Here is a 19,686-nt window from a genome sequence, read left to right as displayed (position 1 = left end):
CCTAAACAGCTACAGCACAGAGCAGTCTAATATATGACTGGGGTGGTCAGTCAGATATTAAACACTGACTTTGCTATGTATGCTTGAGTATAACAAATCATAAAGTAACATACACTTAAAAAACAAGCAGGTCCCATCATTATCATCATCATTATGTAAACACTGATGCTTTATACATACAGTACAGCACCACTTTGAATGTCATGGTTCTTTCTGGCCGTTATTGAAAAAAGACTGCTACTAACATGTGGTTGGCTTCCTGAAGCCGACTGCATTATTACTCTGCCAACAAGTGGGCAGAGCTATGTGACGACTGGCGTGCATCTGTCTGTCTGTCTGCTCAAGGCATTACTCAAAAACAGACTAATGAATTTCAATGAAATTTTCAGGGAAGTTCAGAAATTACAGAAGGACCAAGTGATTAGATTTTAGCAGTGATGCAGCTTGTAGTCTGGATCCACAGATTCGTTAAAGATTTGTGTATCATTGTGAGAGAGCAGCACGGCATCACTGTAACCATGACAACAAGTGAACACTACATCAGCTGCCTGCTGATGATCACATGATTGTGATCCTACTACAAATCCACCACTGTGGATCACGAATTGTTTAAAGATTTCATCCATCGGAAATCATACAATGACTGAGCAGTGTGAGAGTACTTTTCTTGTTTTATCCATACGATTTAGGTCAGAGCATGTCTGGTTTAAAACTACGTGGGCCCCAAACTCCAGAAATACAGCTAAATGTATAGACCATGATCACAAGTTTGCAATCACCTAATCAGTTAGAGGAAAAAACTTTTTTTTTCATTTTTGGTGAACTTGCCCTTCAAATACTTCAACTCTCAATCTAAGAAAATGATTTCACGCTGTGGTAATATTTCATTTGAAAGTATTTTATATGCGGCTAAAGACTGAGGTTATGGCAGGTACTGCTTCAATGTTTACTAGTCCACTGTCCAGAAAAACTGTTTGATTATTCTTCACCATATTTAACAAATAGCTCAACAAAGCAGCCTTTCTGTGAAAGAAACCACCATCCATAGAATGAGCAGTGTCTGATCATAGCAGCAGTGAGATATACCTGTGAGGTGGTAGTAGAGAGAGGGAGGGGGAAACACACAGTGGATGTGACACAGGGCTGAGGTTGGTGTGTGGGTATGTGTGTAGGGGTTGAAGAACAAAAGGAACACACATAGGCCTAACTACCTCGGAAAACAGGTTCGGGCTCAAAATCAAACACTATGTCATTGGGGTAGGAGTATAGGAGGGGGCTTGAGGTCCGTGTCCGGTGCTTCCTCAAGCAGCGGGCGGGGTGGGTCGGGGGGGCTGCAGGGTAAAGAGAGACAGACAGACCATCACTGCTACTCACCCTGCCCCGCTCTAACTAGCCAACCTCTACCTACAGCTACAGCTCTGTTAGCTGCGTCAGTCAGGGCGTCTGCAGGTGTCACACTGCTAACTTTAACTCTGACATATACAGTACTGTGCAAAAGTCTTAGACACTTTAGATAATGAAACTGGCTTAGACAGGGTGCTCACACCAAGTATACATTTAATGCAGTTGATTTCTTTATACTCCACCTTGTAGTAAGCTGATAAATAAAACGCTATATACTGCATCATTACGTTTAGAGCCTAAAGCTGGTACACAGTACTGCATTTAATACATCTAAATGTCAACATTAGCTTGACTAAAACGTAGTATGTCATAGGTATGTACTATTATGTGCAGGGTTGGGTATCATTTATATTCTAGCAATTCTTGATTCCAATTCTTTAAGTTGCAGGTGCTTAGGGTTAATACAGTAAAGAAATTTTGCTATTACAGTAATGCATGAGTGCAAACAGTGTATTCATAGAACAAACTGCAATATAGTCACAGTGCAAGGAGATTATTCCCTGCATTGAGTACTTTTAATACCACATTGCACTTTTGTGAATATACACACACGTTTTTACTTTAAGTAATGCAATACAGTTTGGTATTAAGGCTGTTACTTAAATGAAGGATCTGACTACTTCCATCACACATCTCTGTCTATCAAGATAAACAAACACTTGGTGACCATGTTCATTCACATAGTTAGTATGAATTTTTTATTTATTTTTTTTAATCAAGCACACCCACAGCCTGAATGCACATCTGCTTTAAGGAGGGCACTGCTATGTATTTTTGGACTTTTTTTTTTAATATTCTGCTGTTTCCTTCAGCTACAGTATTTTAACAATGGTGGAGTCCAGTAGACCATGTAAAAGTGTTTTCCAGCAGATTTTTGCTAAATTAAGGTATATTTGGACCAATGCATTGGGAGATGTGAAGACATTTCGGCTTTCAACTGACATGAACTACAACAACTGGAATTTGTTTAGTAACTAATAACTCAAATTGAAATTTAATTGTGATCCCTTTGGAATCTGAATTTCCTGATTCCCAACCCTAATTATATGTATTTTAATGTCATTCCAGAATTAGGTGGAAACAAGTTGTTGTTAATATTACTAATATATTTTTAAAAAGTGCAGCCTTGGTAGAAGGTTTGTTTGCTTGTTGAACGTTTTGGAAATACCATTGGACCACAGTTTGTAAAGCTCTCTTATCTAGGGCAAGAATCCAAGTCAATAATGTTTAGACCATGAAGACTGCAGTGGGTCCCTGACTTACTTCTAGGTGATTTTACTGTCACTGAACATGTTGGATGAAATTGAAAAATTCATTAGCTACATACGTTCTTCCTAAATGTCCAGAAGAGCTCGGCCTGGCAGAGCACTGAGAATAAAAACAACCTCTGCTCAAGTTTAGGCTCTTGTCTTCCAGACACACTGGTCCACAAATCAGAGGGATTTTCAGCTGCTGGTGGCAGTGACGAGTAGGGTGCAGGACGCAACATGACTGACTCTTTCTTTCGGGTCTGAACTTCACACACACACAAAAGACCAAGAGCACACAGACGTAGGATGGTTGGAAAAAGCCACAGTAGACCCTGAAGTCTCCTGATTGAATCCTTACCTCCATCTGACCTCGGCAAGCCCTGATCTCGAATCAGGTCCTGAAAAGAAGAAAGAAAGGAAATTAAATATAAACGCACATTCAGTTGGTCAGGAGATGCCACATTCAGACATAGATAGTCGTGAATTTGATCTAGATGGTGCAAAATGAGGAGCATCTATACTAGCTGAAAACCTTTTAATGATTCCAATTCATCTACATCCAGAGACTCAATGACAAAGAGCTCTGGATGACCAGGAACAATTGCAACGGAGATCTTCCACTGTTGAATCACAAACTGGAGATGCCACTTTTTCAAACAAATGAGAACAGATAAACTACTTTAGTTTACTTGTACACAACACACGTGTCTTTATTGTAAGCTGTGTTGTGGAACTCATGTTCAGTTAAAGCTAGAGACACCAGCTACACTATAAATCCTAGATTTTAAAAGGATACAATCAAAAAACGACAGCCTCCCCTCCAAGCCACATGGATGTACAGTATGTTGTCTAAGTACAGCTGGAGGATTAATCCACTAGACAGAGCAACTACTCCACATCTAAAACACACAAACAAGGCTTGAACACCACATTTGGAAAAGATCTATCCAAAACCAATATAGATTATCATAAATACCATCAAACAGCACTTGATTACAAGCAGCGACAGGCATCAAATATATGCAAAACATCAGTGTGAAACCTGAGGAGGATGGAGACCGCAGTGAGCATTGTTGTAGGTTTAAGTAGAACTGTAAAATATTCTTCTTGTGCTATCCGCTTGCTAGCTGGGTAGGTCATCTAATCATCTCATGCTCACCGAATGCTACGACTATACAGGTTTTTCTACTACAGTTGTACAGACATCAAACCATTTTCTTTCGCTTTTTGGGTACTGGTGAAAACAGACTGAGCAGGGCATTCCTCCCTGTCCGACATACATTTAAAAACTCAAAAAAAAGCATCCTAATCAGATGCACAAACTATCACAGGTGGATCCTTCTGAAGAGCACAAGTAGTGACTTGATTCAACATCCCTCTGCATGGCCAAGCTCTCTCTGAGCTTAACCACCTAACAGAGAAAACTCATTTCGGCTGCTTATATCTGCAAACTCATTCTTTCTCACACTACCCAGCGGTTATGAGCATAACTGAGGGCTGGAACGTGGATCAACCAGTAAATTGAAAGCCTGTCTGACTCAGCTCCTTCTTCCCCATGATGGTCTGGTACAACACTTGCATCACTGTTGACATCTTGACAACTCGTGTGTCCATGCTCTCAGGACTACGACGGGTTGAGTTTGGACAGCTGACACACTTAAGACCCAGCTAACTCGAGCTAACACCGCTCTGTAGATGCAGGAGTTGCCAGTAAGTATAAAAATGACATGGACAGCTATTGTGAGCAGGCTAGGCTAACCAGGTTGTATTTTCTCACAGAAATATAAACATAACACATGTAGTTTTAAACCGAAAAATATCCAAAGCTATGTGGGCTGACTGAAAACAACCAAAACTACTTTGAAGGCTGTACAGGCCTATGATGGAATTAAGGCAGTTGCGTACAAGCGGAGTTGTTGGACCATCTCATAGCAATGCCAGCTCTCAGGTGCAAGTCCACCAATGTCTAGAGAACCACAGAACATATCTATTTCCATTTATATGCTCATAACAAAAAATGAATATATTCTCATTATCTTCATGTATCAATCAGTTCAGTAAAGAGACAGCAGACTCACATCGATATTGACAGGTTCAATGGTGTTGATATGGACATTGGGGGCGGAGGACGAACGGTCCCTCTGGCCAAACTGGTTGCGGTGGTCCTCCTCATTGGGACGGAAGCTGGGCGGGATGGGTATGGACTTGGATGGGGACACAGTGGTGTGGCATATGGACCTGGAGAGATGATCCGTTAGTGAAAAGAAGCTGTAACAGACTTAAGAATTGTAGTTAATTGTAGTTAATGTGTTTCTACTCATTTTAATGTCCGTTTGCTCTGTAAAAACACAAAAAACATTCACAGCTGTCCCATGACTCGTTTTACTGAAAGAAAATATAAAAAAGCGGAAATGGAGGAGAATGACTCCTCTTCAGCTGAGGAGTGTTCAGGTGGAAGACTCACCCGGTGGAGTCAGATGGAGGGAGTGACGGACAGGCCTCAGACACAGGTGTGGTTCCCTCTGAGGACACCTCCTCCTGGGTGAATGGGTGATGCTCAAAGAACTTGGACACTAGCAACAAGCTACAGAACACACATCAGTGAGATCAGTTATTACTGTAATATTCTACTTTTGCTTTTTTGTTTTACTTTCTCAGCACAACTGATGCAAATGACAGTAGCTCATTGATTTCCAGTTTAACCTCAAAATGGCACTGTTGCCTTAAAGCCACAACCCACAAAGATTATTAGTGTATCATCACAGTGACATGATGGCCCTGTATCTGGTTACAGGGTTTATTCTGAGCACCTTTTTTATTTACATTGAAAGGTTTTGATGACAGAGTTCAACAGATGAAGATGTACCTGATGCTGCTGATGATAAAGGGGATTTCTTGTCCCATTCTTGAATCAGGTTATTTAAAAACAGAATTGGAGTACGATATCAACACAGCTAGCTTAGACAATAAGTACAGTCAGAATAACACTACAGTCAAGGTACATCTACAATCTCCTGTCAAGAATCAGAAATGCTTCAGCTGAAAAACTCCTGCCTCATCTGTTCATCTACGCTTGACCACTAAAGAGTTAAGCAGTATACACTTTGTTCAGTAACCAGGCAGCAATACCACAAGCATGACTGTGTGATCTATGATTCCTGTGGCTGATTTGACTGCTAGAAAAGTCACTCCATGAGAAATGCGCAAGTTTTGAACTGAACACATTTTTCCGACACCTAAAAATTATGGATTTGATAAAGGACAAAAAGTATTTTGTGCATCTGCTGTTAATAATCAAGTCTGAAGGACTACAGGAAATGCAATTTTAACGCTTCATCTGCCAGGTAAAAAGCCAAAGTGAGTAGACACAGAAAAAGGTCATTTCTGCCCATTACACACAACAGAAGCATCATCCATCCATCCATTCTCTATACACCGCTTTATCCTCACTAGGGTCGCAGGGGCTGCTGGAGCCTATCCCAGCTGACTCGGGTGAAGGCAGGGGACACCCTGGACAGGTCGCCAGTCTGTCACAGGGCTACATATACAGACAAACAATCACACTCACGGGCAATTTAGAGTTATCAATTAACCTCAGCATAATTACCTCGGCCAGGAGGTTATGTAATCACCGGAGTCTGTGAGTCTGTCTGTCTGTCTGTCTGTCTGTCTGTCTGTCTGTCTGTCTGTCTGTCTGTCTGTGTGTCTGTTAACAGCATAACTCAAAACGTCATGGACGGATTTTCACCAAATTTTTACAGGATGTCCGGAAGAGCAAAAGTAACAATCGATTAGATTTTGGAGGTGATCCGGATCACCGTCTGGATCCAGGATTTTTTTGAAGGTCGAAGGACAATTGAGAGGCCATCTCTCAATTGTACAGACAGAGGTCGCTGCAACGATCCCGGGCGACGGCCGAATCCCCCGCGGCCGCTTCGGGCTGCCTGGGCGAGTCAGGACCGACGAAACGAAGGGGCGGCGACGCGTACGGTACCGTCACACGTGCGCACAATGGTACGTGCGTGCGGCGGCGCCGCCTGCAAAACACTGTGCTGTTACACTGTACATACATGTTATGCTTTACGCACAAACTGTTGAAACTCAATACAATCCGTCCATGACTTTTTGAGTTATGCTGTTAACAGACAGACAGATGGCCTGGCGGAGGTCTGCGCTCTTCGAGTGCTTTTCTAGTTTTGGACTGTGGGAGGAAGGCGGAGTACCCGGAGAAAACCCACGCATGCTCAGGGAGAACATGCAAACTCCATGCAGAAACATCCCAGGCCCACCCCGGGATTTCAACCGGGGATCTTCTTGCTGCAAGGCAAAAGTGCTAACCACTACTCCACTGTGCAGCCCCAGAAGCATCATGTGCGCCATAAATAATGAGACTGGTCACAGTGTCGAGGTTCTTCCTGTGTGGGGCTTACTCTAGCTGGTCGTAGTTGACACACATGAGTGGAACTTCAGTGCTGCAGCGCTGGTGGAACTTGTAGCCACAGGTCTGACAGCGGAAACCCTGGAACAACAGCTTCCTGCAGAAGTCACAGAAGGCCAGTGTGAAGAACGTCTTCCTCACCTGTAAATCAAAAACAGACACAATCAGCACCAAGCAGACCTCAGGGATAGAGGATAGCGGTTACAGTCTGCCATATGAGCCATACTGTGACATTTGGTCTAATAGTACTTACAAAGTTGTGTGTGGTAAGCGGCACATTCTCCAACACTTCTACATGCAACTCCTCTCCTGTTAGCCAGGAAATATCCGTGTCCCAGCCAATAGGCTTCTTCTCTCTGAAACAGATAGTGGAGAGTCTGTCCAACTGTCTACATCTCACACTGCTGGTAGTTTCATCACCACACCAAAGCCCATGGACATCTAACCATGGCAGGTTCACAGGAAAAAGTTTCATTTATCAGTAGACCGATACTGCTCACACATCATGTGAGATGCTAATGAGGCATATCTGTAGCTTTATTAAAACAAAACAATGGTAGCAGCAATTCTGCAGTACACCATACAATGTGTAAATGTGCCATCTCCAGTGAGACATTCACAGCTCCAATGCACGGCATTGTCTCGGTAACAGGTGTGAACATAAGGCAGATATTTGACACAAAGGCTTTGATTTGACATTTGGTGATATTTTAAGCATAATGCAACTCCTTTCAATAACAGGAAATCAGTGAATTTTCAACATTCAGTTCATATTTAGAATTCACAATAAAATCCAACAAAATGTGTTTAAAGGTCAAAACACAGTGTTCCAGCATTTGTGTTCTTCCAATCAATTACTAACTACTGCTTCAATTTAAAACAGTAGGGGGCAGGGTCCTTTTAATCCCTATTTATGATGCAGACCTCCAGGCATGCATTTCACATGAAACAGTGTGACAAATGTTATTGTGTTCATATTATAGCTGTTAATGTGTTGCCAAATTGAGGTTTGACATTTTCTGTTAAGGTTTTAACACCAGCAAACCCAAGAGTGGATCAGTTGATACATATCACTATTGAACCCAGAGAAGGATCATTTGACCCTAATCAGCATATCTTTTGTGAGCACTGAGATCCTTAAACAGGCAATCAAGCAGACAACCTTTTTACACATTCCTGTGGGGTCACTGCGTAGTTGTAAAACGGTACTGTTCACAGATCAACAAGCTGCAGTTTGCCTACCCCTGCTCTATAGTGGGTACGGAAAATATTCAGACTCCTTGAAGTTTTTCACTCTGTCATTGCAGCCATTTGTCAAAATCAAAAAAGTTCATTTCATTTCTCATTAATGTACACTCAGTCTTGACAGAAAAAAACAGAAATGGCAAATTTATTGAAAAAGAAAAACTGAAATATCACAGGTGATGAGCAGTGCCTGGTTTTCTCCACACATACCGCTTAGAAGTTCAATCTTGGTCTCATCAGCCCAGAGAATCTTATTTCTCATAGTCTGGGAATCCTTCATGTGTTTTTTGGCAAACTCTGTGTGGGCTTTCATGTGTCTTGCACAGAGGAGAGGCTTCCGTCGGGCCACTCTGCCATAAAGCCCCGACTGGTGGAGGGCTGCAGTGATAGTTGACTTTGTGGAACTTTCTCCTATCTCCCGACTGCATCTCTGGAGCTCAGCCACAGTGATCTTTGGGTTCTTCTTTACCTCTCTCACCAAGGCTCTTCTCCCACCATTGCTCAGTTTGGCTGGACGGCCAGGTCTAGGAAGAGTTGTGGTCGTCCCAAACTTCTTCCATTTGAGGATTATGGAGACCACTGTGCTCTTAGGAACCTTGAGTGCTGCAGAAATTCTTTTGTAACCTTGGCCAGATCTGTGCCTTGCCTTGGGCTCCTTGGGCAGTTCTTTCGACCTCATGATTCTCATTTGCTCTGACATGCACTGTGAGCTGTAAGGTCTTATATAGACAGGTGTGTGCCTTTCCTAATCAAGTCCAGTCAGTTTAATTAAACACAGCTGGATTCCAATAAAGAAGCAGAACCATCTCGAGGAGGATCAGAAGAAATGGACAGCATGTGAGTTAAATATGAATGTGGCTGCAAAGGGTCTGAATACATATGACCATGTGATATTTCAGTTTTTCTTTTTTAATTAATTTGCAAAAATTTCTACATTTCTTTTTTTCTGTCAAGATGGGGTGCTGAGTGTACATTAATGAGAAATAAAATGAACTTTTTTGATTTTGGCAAATGGCTGCAATGACACAGAGAGTGAAAAATTTCAAGGGGTCTGAATACTTTCCGTACTCACTGTGTATACAAGATACAGTGTAACTAAATATGCAGACACAGAAATTGAGACAGTTGTCCTTTTGTTCTCATCATTATTCATTCAGACAGATGGTTTGAGAGGAGTAAAAGAGAATATTTTGTCAAAGCACAGACAGCATCTCTGAACTGAGGGGGAGGGTTACGACACCACCTCTCAGCTACATACAATGCAGTATTGGACTTTGTAGTGTATGTAAGACTGTATGATTGAGTGGATGTGAGACTTTGATAGTGTGTGTGCAAGAGAGAATGAATAATGAGTGACTGCTCTGTAGGGTTTTCAATTTTGATTGACTTGTTGCATGATTTGACAAAATGTTAAGAAGATATCAAAACACGTTTTTTTTTCTTTTTTGCTGAGGATTTATTGAGAAGTGTCTGACATGAGAACATTACAAAAGAACAACCATCTCAATTTCTCTGTCTGAATATTTAGTTACACTGTATCTTGTATATACAGTTGCAACCAAAATTATTCAATAATGACAAGTGTCTTTAAAACTTGCTGGAACATTTTATGACTGTTATAACCTTTTGCAAATAAGATATTTACCCAAACAATACCTTCTGGTAATGCAAATTAAGAATCTGAGTTCCTTCCTCATGAGAAAGTGTCCTAGTTCAGCATAATTCTTGAGTATGTCTGCTGCAACTGTCTTCACCAAATCCCAATAAAGATTTCCTGTGAGATTTAAATCCTTCAACTACCAATACCACTCTAGAATATTCTAGGATGTCTTGGGAAACCCAGCCTTAGTAGACAATGTGATAAGCATGGTCTTGTTGCTGGAAAGCCAAATGTTGTCCCCAAGCATCATCTTATTCAATGTCAGCATGAAATTAGCTTCTGAGATTTCCTGATATTTGATCAAATTCATCTCATTTTCTACATATTATACACTGCTCAAAAAAAATAAAGGAACATTTTTTAATCTAAGTATTGCATCAAATCAGTCAAACATGTGGGATACTGATCTGGTCAAGTAAGTAAAACAGGGGGTTTTTAGTCAGCTTCAGCTGCTTTGGTGTTCATGAAATTAACAACAGATGCACTAGAGGGGTAACAATGAGACAACCCTCAGCACAGGATTGGTTTTACACATGAAGGCCACTGACATTTTATTCCCTTCTTCTGTTTTCTGACTGTTTTTCAATAGTTTTACATTTGGCTAGGGTCACTGTCACTACTGGTAGCATGAGACGATGCCTGGACCCTACAGAGGTTGAAGAGGCAGTCCAACTCCTCCACAATGGCACATCAATACATGCCATTACCAGAAGGTTTGCTGTATTGCCCAGCACAGTCTCAAGAGCATGGAGGAGGTTCCAGGAGACAGGCAGCTACTCGAGGAGAGCTGGACAGGGCTGCAGAAGGTCCTCAACCCATCAGCAGGACAGCTATCTGCTCCTTTGTGCATGGAGGAGCAGGATGAGCACTGCCAGAGCCCTACAAAATGGCCTCTAGCAGGCCACTGGTGTGAATGTCTCTGACCAAACAATCAGAAAGAGACTTCATAAGAAAGGTCTGAGGGTCCGATATCCTCTAGTGGGTCCTGTGCTCACTGCCTGACACCGTGGAGCTTGATTAGCATTTGCCATAGAACACAGGAATTGGCAGGTCTGCCAATGGTGCCCTTTGCTTTTCACAGATGAGAGCAGGTTCATCGTGAGCACATGTCACAGACATGGAAAGGTCTGGAGAAGCCATGGAGAATGTTATGCTGCCTGTAACATTGTTTAGCATGACCGGTTTGGTGGTGGGTCAGTGATGGTCTGAGGAGGCATATCCATGGAGGGATGCATAGACCTCTACAGGCTAGACAATGGTACTCTGACTGCCATTAGGTATCCAGATGAAATTCTTGGATCCATTGTCAGACCCTACACTGGTGCAATGGTCCTGGGTTCCTTCTGGTGCACGACCATTCCTGGCCTCATGTGGCAAGAGGATGTAGGCACTTCCTGGAGGATGAAGGAATTGACAGCATTGACTGGCCCCAATACTCACCTGACCTAAATCTAATAGAACGCCTTTGGAACATTATGTTTTGTTCTGTCCAACACCACCAGGTTGCTCCTCAGACTGTCCAGGAGCTCAGTGATGCCCTGGTTCAGATCTGGGAGGAGATACCCCAGGACACCATCCATCGTCTCATTCAGAGCTTGTCCCGATATTTTCAGGCTGCATACAAGCATATGGAGGTCATACAAACTACTGAGTACCGTTTTGATTTGCTGCCAATGAATTTCAGAAAGATGGACCAGTCTGCCACATCAGTTTTTCACTTTGATTTTGGGGTGTCTTGAATTTAGCCCTCCTGGGGGGTTGACAATTTTCATTTCCATCAAACAATGTGGCATCTTTTCATTCGTAACACATTAACCAGTCCATATCAATGAAAATATCCAGTTTGTTTTATCCCCGCATTGAAATACAGTGTTTCCCCTCCCATATAGCCAACGAGGCGGGCCGCCTCACTGGTATAGGCCACCGCCTCATTAAAATTCTGCCGACATTGCCGCCTCAGTGGTCTGCGGCAAAAAAAAAAAAAAGTGCAGTGCAAAACCCGCCGGACCGACGAGACCGTCCGTGGGGGGGGGTGCGCGGCTGCGGCGGCCCGATAGTATATATAATTCCTTCCTTCCTCCCCCCCATTCTGTAAACAACTTTCAGCTGAAAGTTACCCCACCACCTCACAGCCATTTCAACCCAGGGGAAACACTGGAAATATGATGTGTTTTCAAAGTGTTTCTTTTTTTGAGCAGTGTAGTTTTGCAGTACCTAATGAAGCCAATAAGGCCAAGAACAGCATTTGGCCACCGACATGCCTTACTGTAGATAGGGTGTATTGTCATCTTCCATCTCCAGCCATATATACTGGGGTCATTCCGTATGAAAGCAAACAATTTTAAGAAAACTTCCCACCTGACCCTCTCAGATTTTGCTAAGTTTTTACATACATTTACTACATTACATATGATGGGAAAATCCAAAATTTGAATGCTTTATTGTCATTAGTTTCAAAGTTATGACCATTTGAAGGGGTTACCAGATTCGGATTCATTAAACATACATACCGGGCTTTGCAAAAGTTCTGTTACACGGTTTCATGATCTTTAGAGACGTTTACATGTCGGAGTGAAAAATTTCATTAAATAAACTGAAAGTTCTACCTTATAGGCAGGTGTCCTTAATACAATTTTTTCTCCGGTGAAGTTGTATCAAGATGGAAGTCAAAAAAGTTGAGATATCTGCTCTCCTTCATGCTGGCCACAACAAGTCTGACAGAGCCAAGCAGCTGAACATCAGCCGGATGACCGTCCACAGAGTCGCGGAGAGGCTCAAGAATGGTGAAGATCTTTCAGTGATCTTTCAAGAATGGTGAAGACCTGAAAGATCTTCACCATTCTTTAGCCTCTCCGCGACTCTGTGGACGGTCATCCGGCTGATCTTCAGCACAAAGGAGAGCAGATATCTCAACTCTTTTGACTTCCATCTTGATACAACTTCACCGGAGAAAATAATTTGTATTAAGGACACCTGCCTATAAGGTAGAACTTTCAGTTTATTTAATGGAATTTTTCACTCCGACATGTAAACGTCTCTAAAGATCATGAAACCGAGTGTAACAGAACTTTTGCAAAGCCCGGTACATTAAACATAGAAGGGTTTATAGAAGCAAGTTGTGCTTGGTGTCAAAATGTAGGGAAATTCCTGTAATTTCACATGATGCCTTTTATTTTTTGATACCACCTATCCCACATGCTGATATTGACCTTTGAATTCGAAGGTCAGACAGATATTTTTGATTTTTAGCTGTTCATATTTCATGCATTACATACCATAGCACTTTCATTTTATACAGATCCAATCCTTAGATAGCCAAATTATACCACAGAAGATCAAAGTCTTCTGAGGCAATAAAGTCAGCTCTGGCCCTTTTTGTAGATGAAGTCTACGTTTGTAGACCAGTCCAACTTATTATCAAGGTGGACACCTAAATATTTATAGGATGTCACCATCTCAATGTCCACAAGTGTTCACTGGCTGAAGGGGGGGTTTGGATCTGCGGAAACCTTTTCCTTTGTCTTTGAAGAGTTGAGTAGCAGGTAGTTTTTGTGACTCCAGTCACTGAAGGCACTTATCAGATCTCTGTATTCAGCTTCATGTCCATTTCTGATACATGCCACGATAGCAGTGTCATCAGAGTATTTCTGAATGTGGCAGGACTCAGTGCTGGATTTGAAGTCAGATGTAAACAGAGTGAACAGGAATGGAGCCAGGAATGTTCCTTGTGGAGGTCGTCTGCTTGATTGCCTGTTTGAGTGCTCTATTGTTCTATTGTTTGACAAAGCCAAGGTAGCCCTGCAGTCACATTTGCAACTATTCAGATGCTAATTGTAGCTATCCAGAGTCGTCAGTTTGGTATCGGGGTCTTCCGACCACCTTCTGGGTTTTCTTTATAGCCAAAAAATCTGGGTTTGCTAGTGTTAAATATACAGTCTTTTTGTCAAATGCAACATTTTCGTTTTCCCCCCAAACTTCAATGTTGTTGTGTGGGGTTCATCAAACTCCCTAAGCTTCAACTGGTAATGAACTCAGCCGCTCGCATCATCTCCAAAACCCCCTCATTTCATCACATCACCCCCGTCCTACAGCAGTTCCACTGACTCCCTGTCAAATCCAGAATTGAATGAAAAAAATACTGTATACTTTTAAGACCATCCACAACCTCAGCCCTCCCTATCTATCTGAGCTCCTTCTCCTCTGCTCCTCCACCTGCTCTCTCAGATCCACTTCCTCCATCCACCTCAGCACCATGGGGCAGGGCTGTACAGTGCGAGCATTTCACTCGCATATGCGCCTAAAAATAGATTGGTGCAAGTAGAAAAAATAAAAAGGGAGCACGCGTGTGAGTACAGATGTCAACCCTATCATTCGCATTTTGAAGTGGATCAAACTAAAAGTCATAGCCTACACCTTCTTCTTCAACAACTTTTTTTCACATCTATTGGCACGCTACAAAATGTAATGATGTGCGCTAACGTCTGAGCCACACAAGGTCCTCTCACGACAGTCACCTAGGTAACATCAACTACGCCATTTCTGTCGATTGGATCAGTGTTGTCAACTTAGCGAGTTTCTCACTAAATCTAGTCACTTTTCAAAGCGTCCTAGCGACTTTTTTTTGTCAAAAGCGACTAGTCACAAATCGAGCGACTTTTTCTGCCGTTTTGGAGACTGACAGGAAAACTCGGATCATTCTGCAGTTACTGTTCTCAACAAGCAGCAGGTGCTGCTGTGAGCTTCTCCCCCTCCCAAAGCACAGGCTGTCAGTCCAGTAACCCCGCAGCAGTCCCAGTGTCTGATTAGAGGAGACGCACACATAGATATGAAGACGCACATCACTCCGCAGCCAGACGGCAGATGAATCGCGCATCCGCAAAGTCACTACAGATCCCATCCAGACAAGATCTTGGTCAGTCAAAACTTCAAGGACAAGTCCTACAGTGGCCTGTGGGAGACCATGCTGACCAAGGAGCCATACAGGGAGGATTACAAGGTAAGCCAACAGTGCTGGGTTTGTAGGCTGCCCCCTAGTGGTGTAGTCTATGTGATACTCAGGCATACCCAGTAAACCTACTGAAAATGCTGAAATATTTCAGTACCCACTACAACAAAACTATCTAGCTATAGTCTATGTGATACAAGTATGAACAGTTCACCCACCTAAAAAGCAACAAAACAGACCACACCACTGCTTTTGGTGGTTATAGATGAGATAAGTAAGGCCTATCTTTATTCTCCCTAGAACATACTTCAATTGGTGCAGCTGATGATGGTGCTGCCCATTTCAGCTGCCCAGTGCGAGAAGGGCTTCTCTGGGCAGAACCGCATAAGGGGCTCCAAAAGAAGCAGCCTTGCAGTCTCCACCACCGAAGACCCCATGAGGATCAGCTTGGAGGGGCCATGTCTTGAGGACTTTGATCCAAGTCCTGCTGTGGACCGCTGGATGAACTGAGCCAAGCTTGCCAGGCGACTTGAATACAAAAAGATGTGGGACAGGGATGTTCTCTGTGTTAAATAACTGAGCCTACTGCCTGGCTTGTTGTGTGAATGTTAATAATAAAATTGTGCGATTCATAGTGAAAATTCATAGTGCTCCTAAATTTTTTCTGTGCTCCTAAATTTTTTCATTTAGGAGCACCTGTGCTCCTAGTGAAAAAAATAAGTGTACAGTCCTGTGGGGAGCACAGCTTTCAGCCTCTTCAAATCCAGACTCAAACCCCACTTGTTCAAGACTATTTATTCTCTGTAATTACCTCTTTCCTGGACGTATAGTTTTTATCTGTTCTGTTGTAGACAATAAGAGGCGTTAATTTATCTAAAAGAGCAATTATTTACTTGTATCATTTCCAAATTAAAATATGTCAGAGGAACTTGCTCATCTGTTTTTCAAAGGTAGTTTGCGTAAGTAGGACACTGTCCATGGCATCATGTTAGGAGCATTGCCACTGCAGGTCTGATTAATAATGTTTTTCTGTTTCTACTGATTTGTAGTTGTTCACTAATCTGCCTGTATCATTTTCTATTGTTGCAAATTCTCAATATAACATTTTCCAATTCCCCTGGCAATTCATTTCCATGTGGCTACATTTTAAGGTGGTCTTTTTAAGGCACTGGTCAAAGGTGTGCCTGTGTACTGCTCATGCTATTTGATTTCTAAGGTATTTATTTTTGATTGTGCTTAAGAAAAATACTCTACTTGTCAAAATAATGCAATCATTAAGAGGTGATATAACTTTAAATCATTTGACATTTAAGGGATTTTGGACGAGGGTACTCACATCTATTGTAGATTGTACGTGAAATTATTTTTACAAAAATGGTAGTTATGCACGCTCTTGCAGAAAAAACACACTAAATAATATATATTTTTTAAATAGGGTAAATGTAGGATCAATCTAATAGGGTAAATGTAGGATCAATCTATATCTCTGACCAACTACTCCTGCTCTGAGCATACGTGTGATCAATCATGTGGTTGTGTGTTGCTCTTCGAAGGGATTCTACATGAGTAGTAGTACAAGTCAGAGGAAGCAACATGATAAAAGTGTATGATTGCTCACACAGTGTAATCCTTAGAAGTCTTATAAAATGGCTCCTGCTCTCCTCTGTCAAGTACAGTATGATAATGAGACACTTACCCATCCTGTATCCTGTATACCGCACAGCACTCTGGAATGAGTCCTCGCATCATCAGAGCTTTCTTTAGGGAGTCTCTCACAGTCATCCCACAGCGAGCCGGGACCTGGAAACAGCACCACTCACTGAACTGACATGGACCCTGAGCAAACTGTTTTCTGCAGATCAATCACAGCATTTGTAGTCATTTTGCTTTGATGCTGGCTGATCATTTACAATCACATCTGGGCTATGCTCACCATGAAATCTGTAGGCAGTCATCAGTATGCTTTGTTTTCACATTGTGTTCACTCCCCAAGATGGAAATATGCAAAAGATTTAAAGGAAATTCTCGCATTTTCTAACCTGCTATGTTTCCCTTAAATGTGACCATTCTATGCCTCTGTAGGCCAAGCTAATGCCATCTGCCACATTTAGTCTGTGACAGCCAGTACAGTATAAAGAGGCCTTAAGCATGTCAGACCTGTCTGTCTCTGTTACTCATAACTGTCAAGAACCAAAAACAAAAAGAGCAATATAAGCTGCTAGCTTTCAGATGTCTTCTCCACAGCTACAGTGATCATACAACACATTTGGGTGTGTCTGATCATCTCAAATTCATTCTGTAGCATCCAGCCAGTCATCCAGAACTACCTTCAGCCACTAGAACAAGGAATCCTGCTACAGGTGGTCTGACCCCCACAGTGCTTTGATCTCAACATTTTGGGCCCAGTTTGGGACTGAAGAGACAGAAGAAACTGAGACAGATTGAATCTACAGAAAAACTCTAGCAAGTTCTCCAAGACGCTGCACAACCTCCCTGTCAAGTACATTGAATAACAGTGTGCAAGAGTACCAAGGAGAACTGAAGTTGTTTTAAATAGGGACATCCTAATTAGTTAACCCTTAGAAACCAGGATCAATCAGATGGCACTTTTCTAGAATGTGTTATGTAAGCCTTAGTGTAATTTTTAACTCCAAATCAGGCCTTTATGCAAGTCGAGGTACATACCTCTGTGGCCTGACTGCTACCATGGACAATAAGAGGTGATCATTCATCTACAGGAACAATTATTTACTTGTACCATTTCCAAATTAAAATGTGATTTTGGTTTCTTTTGATCCATGACAATCAAATTTAAAATCCTGTTCTGTCCATATACTCCCTCAGAGAGGATGTCTAACCTACCACGGTTCTCTGTTTGTTAGGCAGGAAGACCCTGACGATGGGCTTCTGAGGGGAGCGAGGGTTGGCTCGGCTGGCGTCGATGGGGGTCTGCAGGACAGCCAAGGTGTTGGGGGCAGAGGGAAAGGTCTGAGTCCCACCTCCTATCCCACATCCTCCCATCTTGACCTCCAGAAGAGCTGGCACAGGAGACGGAGAACAGGAGAAGTCTGCACCGTTGCCCATAGCCTCCAGCAGCTGCTGCTCCCTCTGTTGCAGAGCGTCTAGTTTACTGGTGTACTCCTCATAGGCCTGGCAGGAATGACACAAAAGGAAGCACTGACTCGGCGGCTTTGATACCTCCAATGACATTCACCAGATGCAGTTTTCTGCAAAGAGATGCCGACTACTGCATATCACCCTTACCTCTAGATATATGGAGGGAGGATTGTGTTCTCCCCCAAACTTGTCCAGAAGAGCCTCTAAATGTTCTTGTGTCAGCTTTATCATCTGTTTGATGTTCCAGATCTGTGTGGAAACACAACAATGTTATGAGCACTAATATAGTGGCATAATTCATGAAATGAATTAGTGCATAAAATGACTTTTCCCATGACTTGGCTTCCCCCAGACAGTGTGACAGGGCACTGATCATGTCCAAAACGCTCTTAGAGTTTTCCAGTAATTATCCAGGGTCAGACTACAAAATGTGCTTGCTTTTCAAAATCACTGTGTCACATTAGTGGGAATAAAATTCTTGGCAGCACAGAAGAAATCAGGGTGAAGAGCCTTGAAGGACCACTATGACCTGCAGGACGTCACACGAGGTCACAGAAGAGGAGCCTCTCAGTGTTAGCTCAGAAATGAAAACCTAGAAAATCCTTACAGGAAACTGCTTTAATCTCTAACTGTGGGTTTGACGTGATTTGCATGAGCTTCTATTAGAAAATATTCGAACTGACACTTCAGTAGGAAACGATTATTGGAAATGAGGTCTGCGGTCTTTTTTCTATAGTGACACTGTGCTGCATTCTTCAGAAGTTAGAATCTGAGAAAAAAATGTGTGATAAACAGCGATATAGTAAGGACAGGAACATTTATACGGAAAGGTGAATAAAAAAGACAAATGGGACACACCACTGCACGTGATGTATGGAAACAATGCATCAGCAAAAAAAGGGGGCATTTGGACTCATGTTGCATTTGCAGTTTGATTAGCTGCTAAGTTTGCTGATGGTTCCTGTTTGTGACGGTGCATCTTGTGATGTGTTGATACACTTTATCAAGTTACCAAAAGTTACAAAAAGCAAAACATCTGTATGTCTATGCAGACATTCAACTTAATATACAAATACTCTGCTCAGGTGCAATATATAACCACCACAGTGAGCCGCCAGCTGCTGCCATTGACAGATAAACTTCCCGGCAGAGCTCTCTCCAACACAATGCTTTATTTGGATACAGTTTGTGGTCAACAGACCTTTACAGTGTGCATAGAGGAGTTGGATTTTGAGTTGGCCTTGTCAGGGTCATAGGTTCCTGCTTGGGTCTTTTGTTTGTCTTGTTTCTCCCCCTTTGAAAAGTTATTTAATGTGTATTTAGCATTTATACTTAAATTTAAAGCCATTGAAATGGCGCTGAAACAAAAACTAGGGATCCAATATCAACTAACACGCTGTATAATATGGTAGATAAAGACCTAGCATGTCGCAACACATAGTATGTCAAATGTAGTATGCCAAAATTACCAGGATGCCCTAACACATTTATCAGATAGTGCAGTGTGCAAGCCAGCATGTTTTTCAGGCCATTCCCTCTGCATAGTAGAATTGCATATGTCAGTGTTCTGCTTTAGTATAAACAAGCTGGAGCCACTGAGAGTGTGCATCCTTAACTTCTTTATGTA

The 19,686-nt window shown here is 42.3% G+C and overlaps 1 protein-coding gene across 2 annotated transcripts in view; it reads right to left on the bottom strand.

Annotated features, from left to right (window-relative positions):
• The window catches only part of braf (B-Raf proto-oncogene, serine/threonine kinase), a 47,809-nt gene that overhangs the window by 14,953 nt on the left and 13,170 nt on the right, over positions 1-19,686 (bottom strand). The window contains exons 2-10 of one of the 2 annotated variants that reach the window (XM_022216106.2): positions 18,207-18,308; positions 17,805-18,092; positions 16,639-16,742; positions 7,346-7,448; positions 7,085-7,233; positions 5,119-5,238; positions 4,733-4,892; positions 3,013-3,052; positions 1,212-1,331 (exon numbers count right to left, since the gene is read on the bottom strand). In XM_022216106.2, the coding sequence (XP_022071798.1) occupies positions 1,212-1,331; positions 3,013-3,052; positions 4,733-4,892; positions 5,119-5,238; positions 7,085-7,233; positions 7,346-7,448; positions 16,639-16,742; positions 17,805-18,092; positions 18,207-18,308 (1,186 nt within the window). The remainder of the gene's footprint in view (positions 1-1,211; positions 1,332-3,012; positions 3,053-4,732; positions 4,893-5,118; positions 5,239-7,084; positions 7,234-7,345; positions 7,449-16,638; positions 16,743-17,804; positions 18,093-18,206; positions 18,309-19,686) is intronic. The other variant, XM_022216105.2, reaches the window with a different exon arrangement.

Source organism: Acanthochromis polyacanthus, chromosome 1 (assembly GCF_021347895.1).
Source record: "Acanthochromis polyacanthus isolate Apoly-LR-REF ecotype Palm Island chromosome 1, KAUST_Apoly_ChrSc, whole genome shotgun sequence".
NCBI lineage: Eukaryota > Metazoa > Chordata > Actinopteri > Pomacentridae > Acanthochromis > Acanthochromis polyacanthus.
The sequence above is the reverse complement of the archived record's forward strand: the minus strand, read 5'-3'. Positions and strand labels throughout refer to the sequence as shown.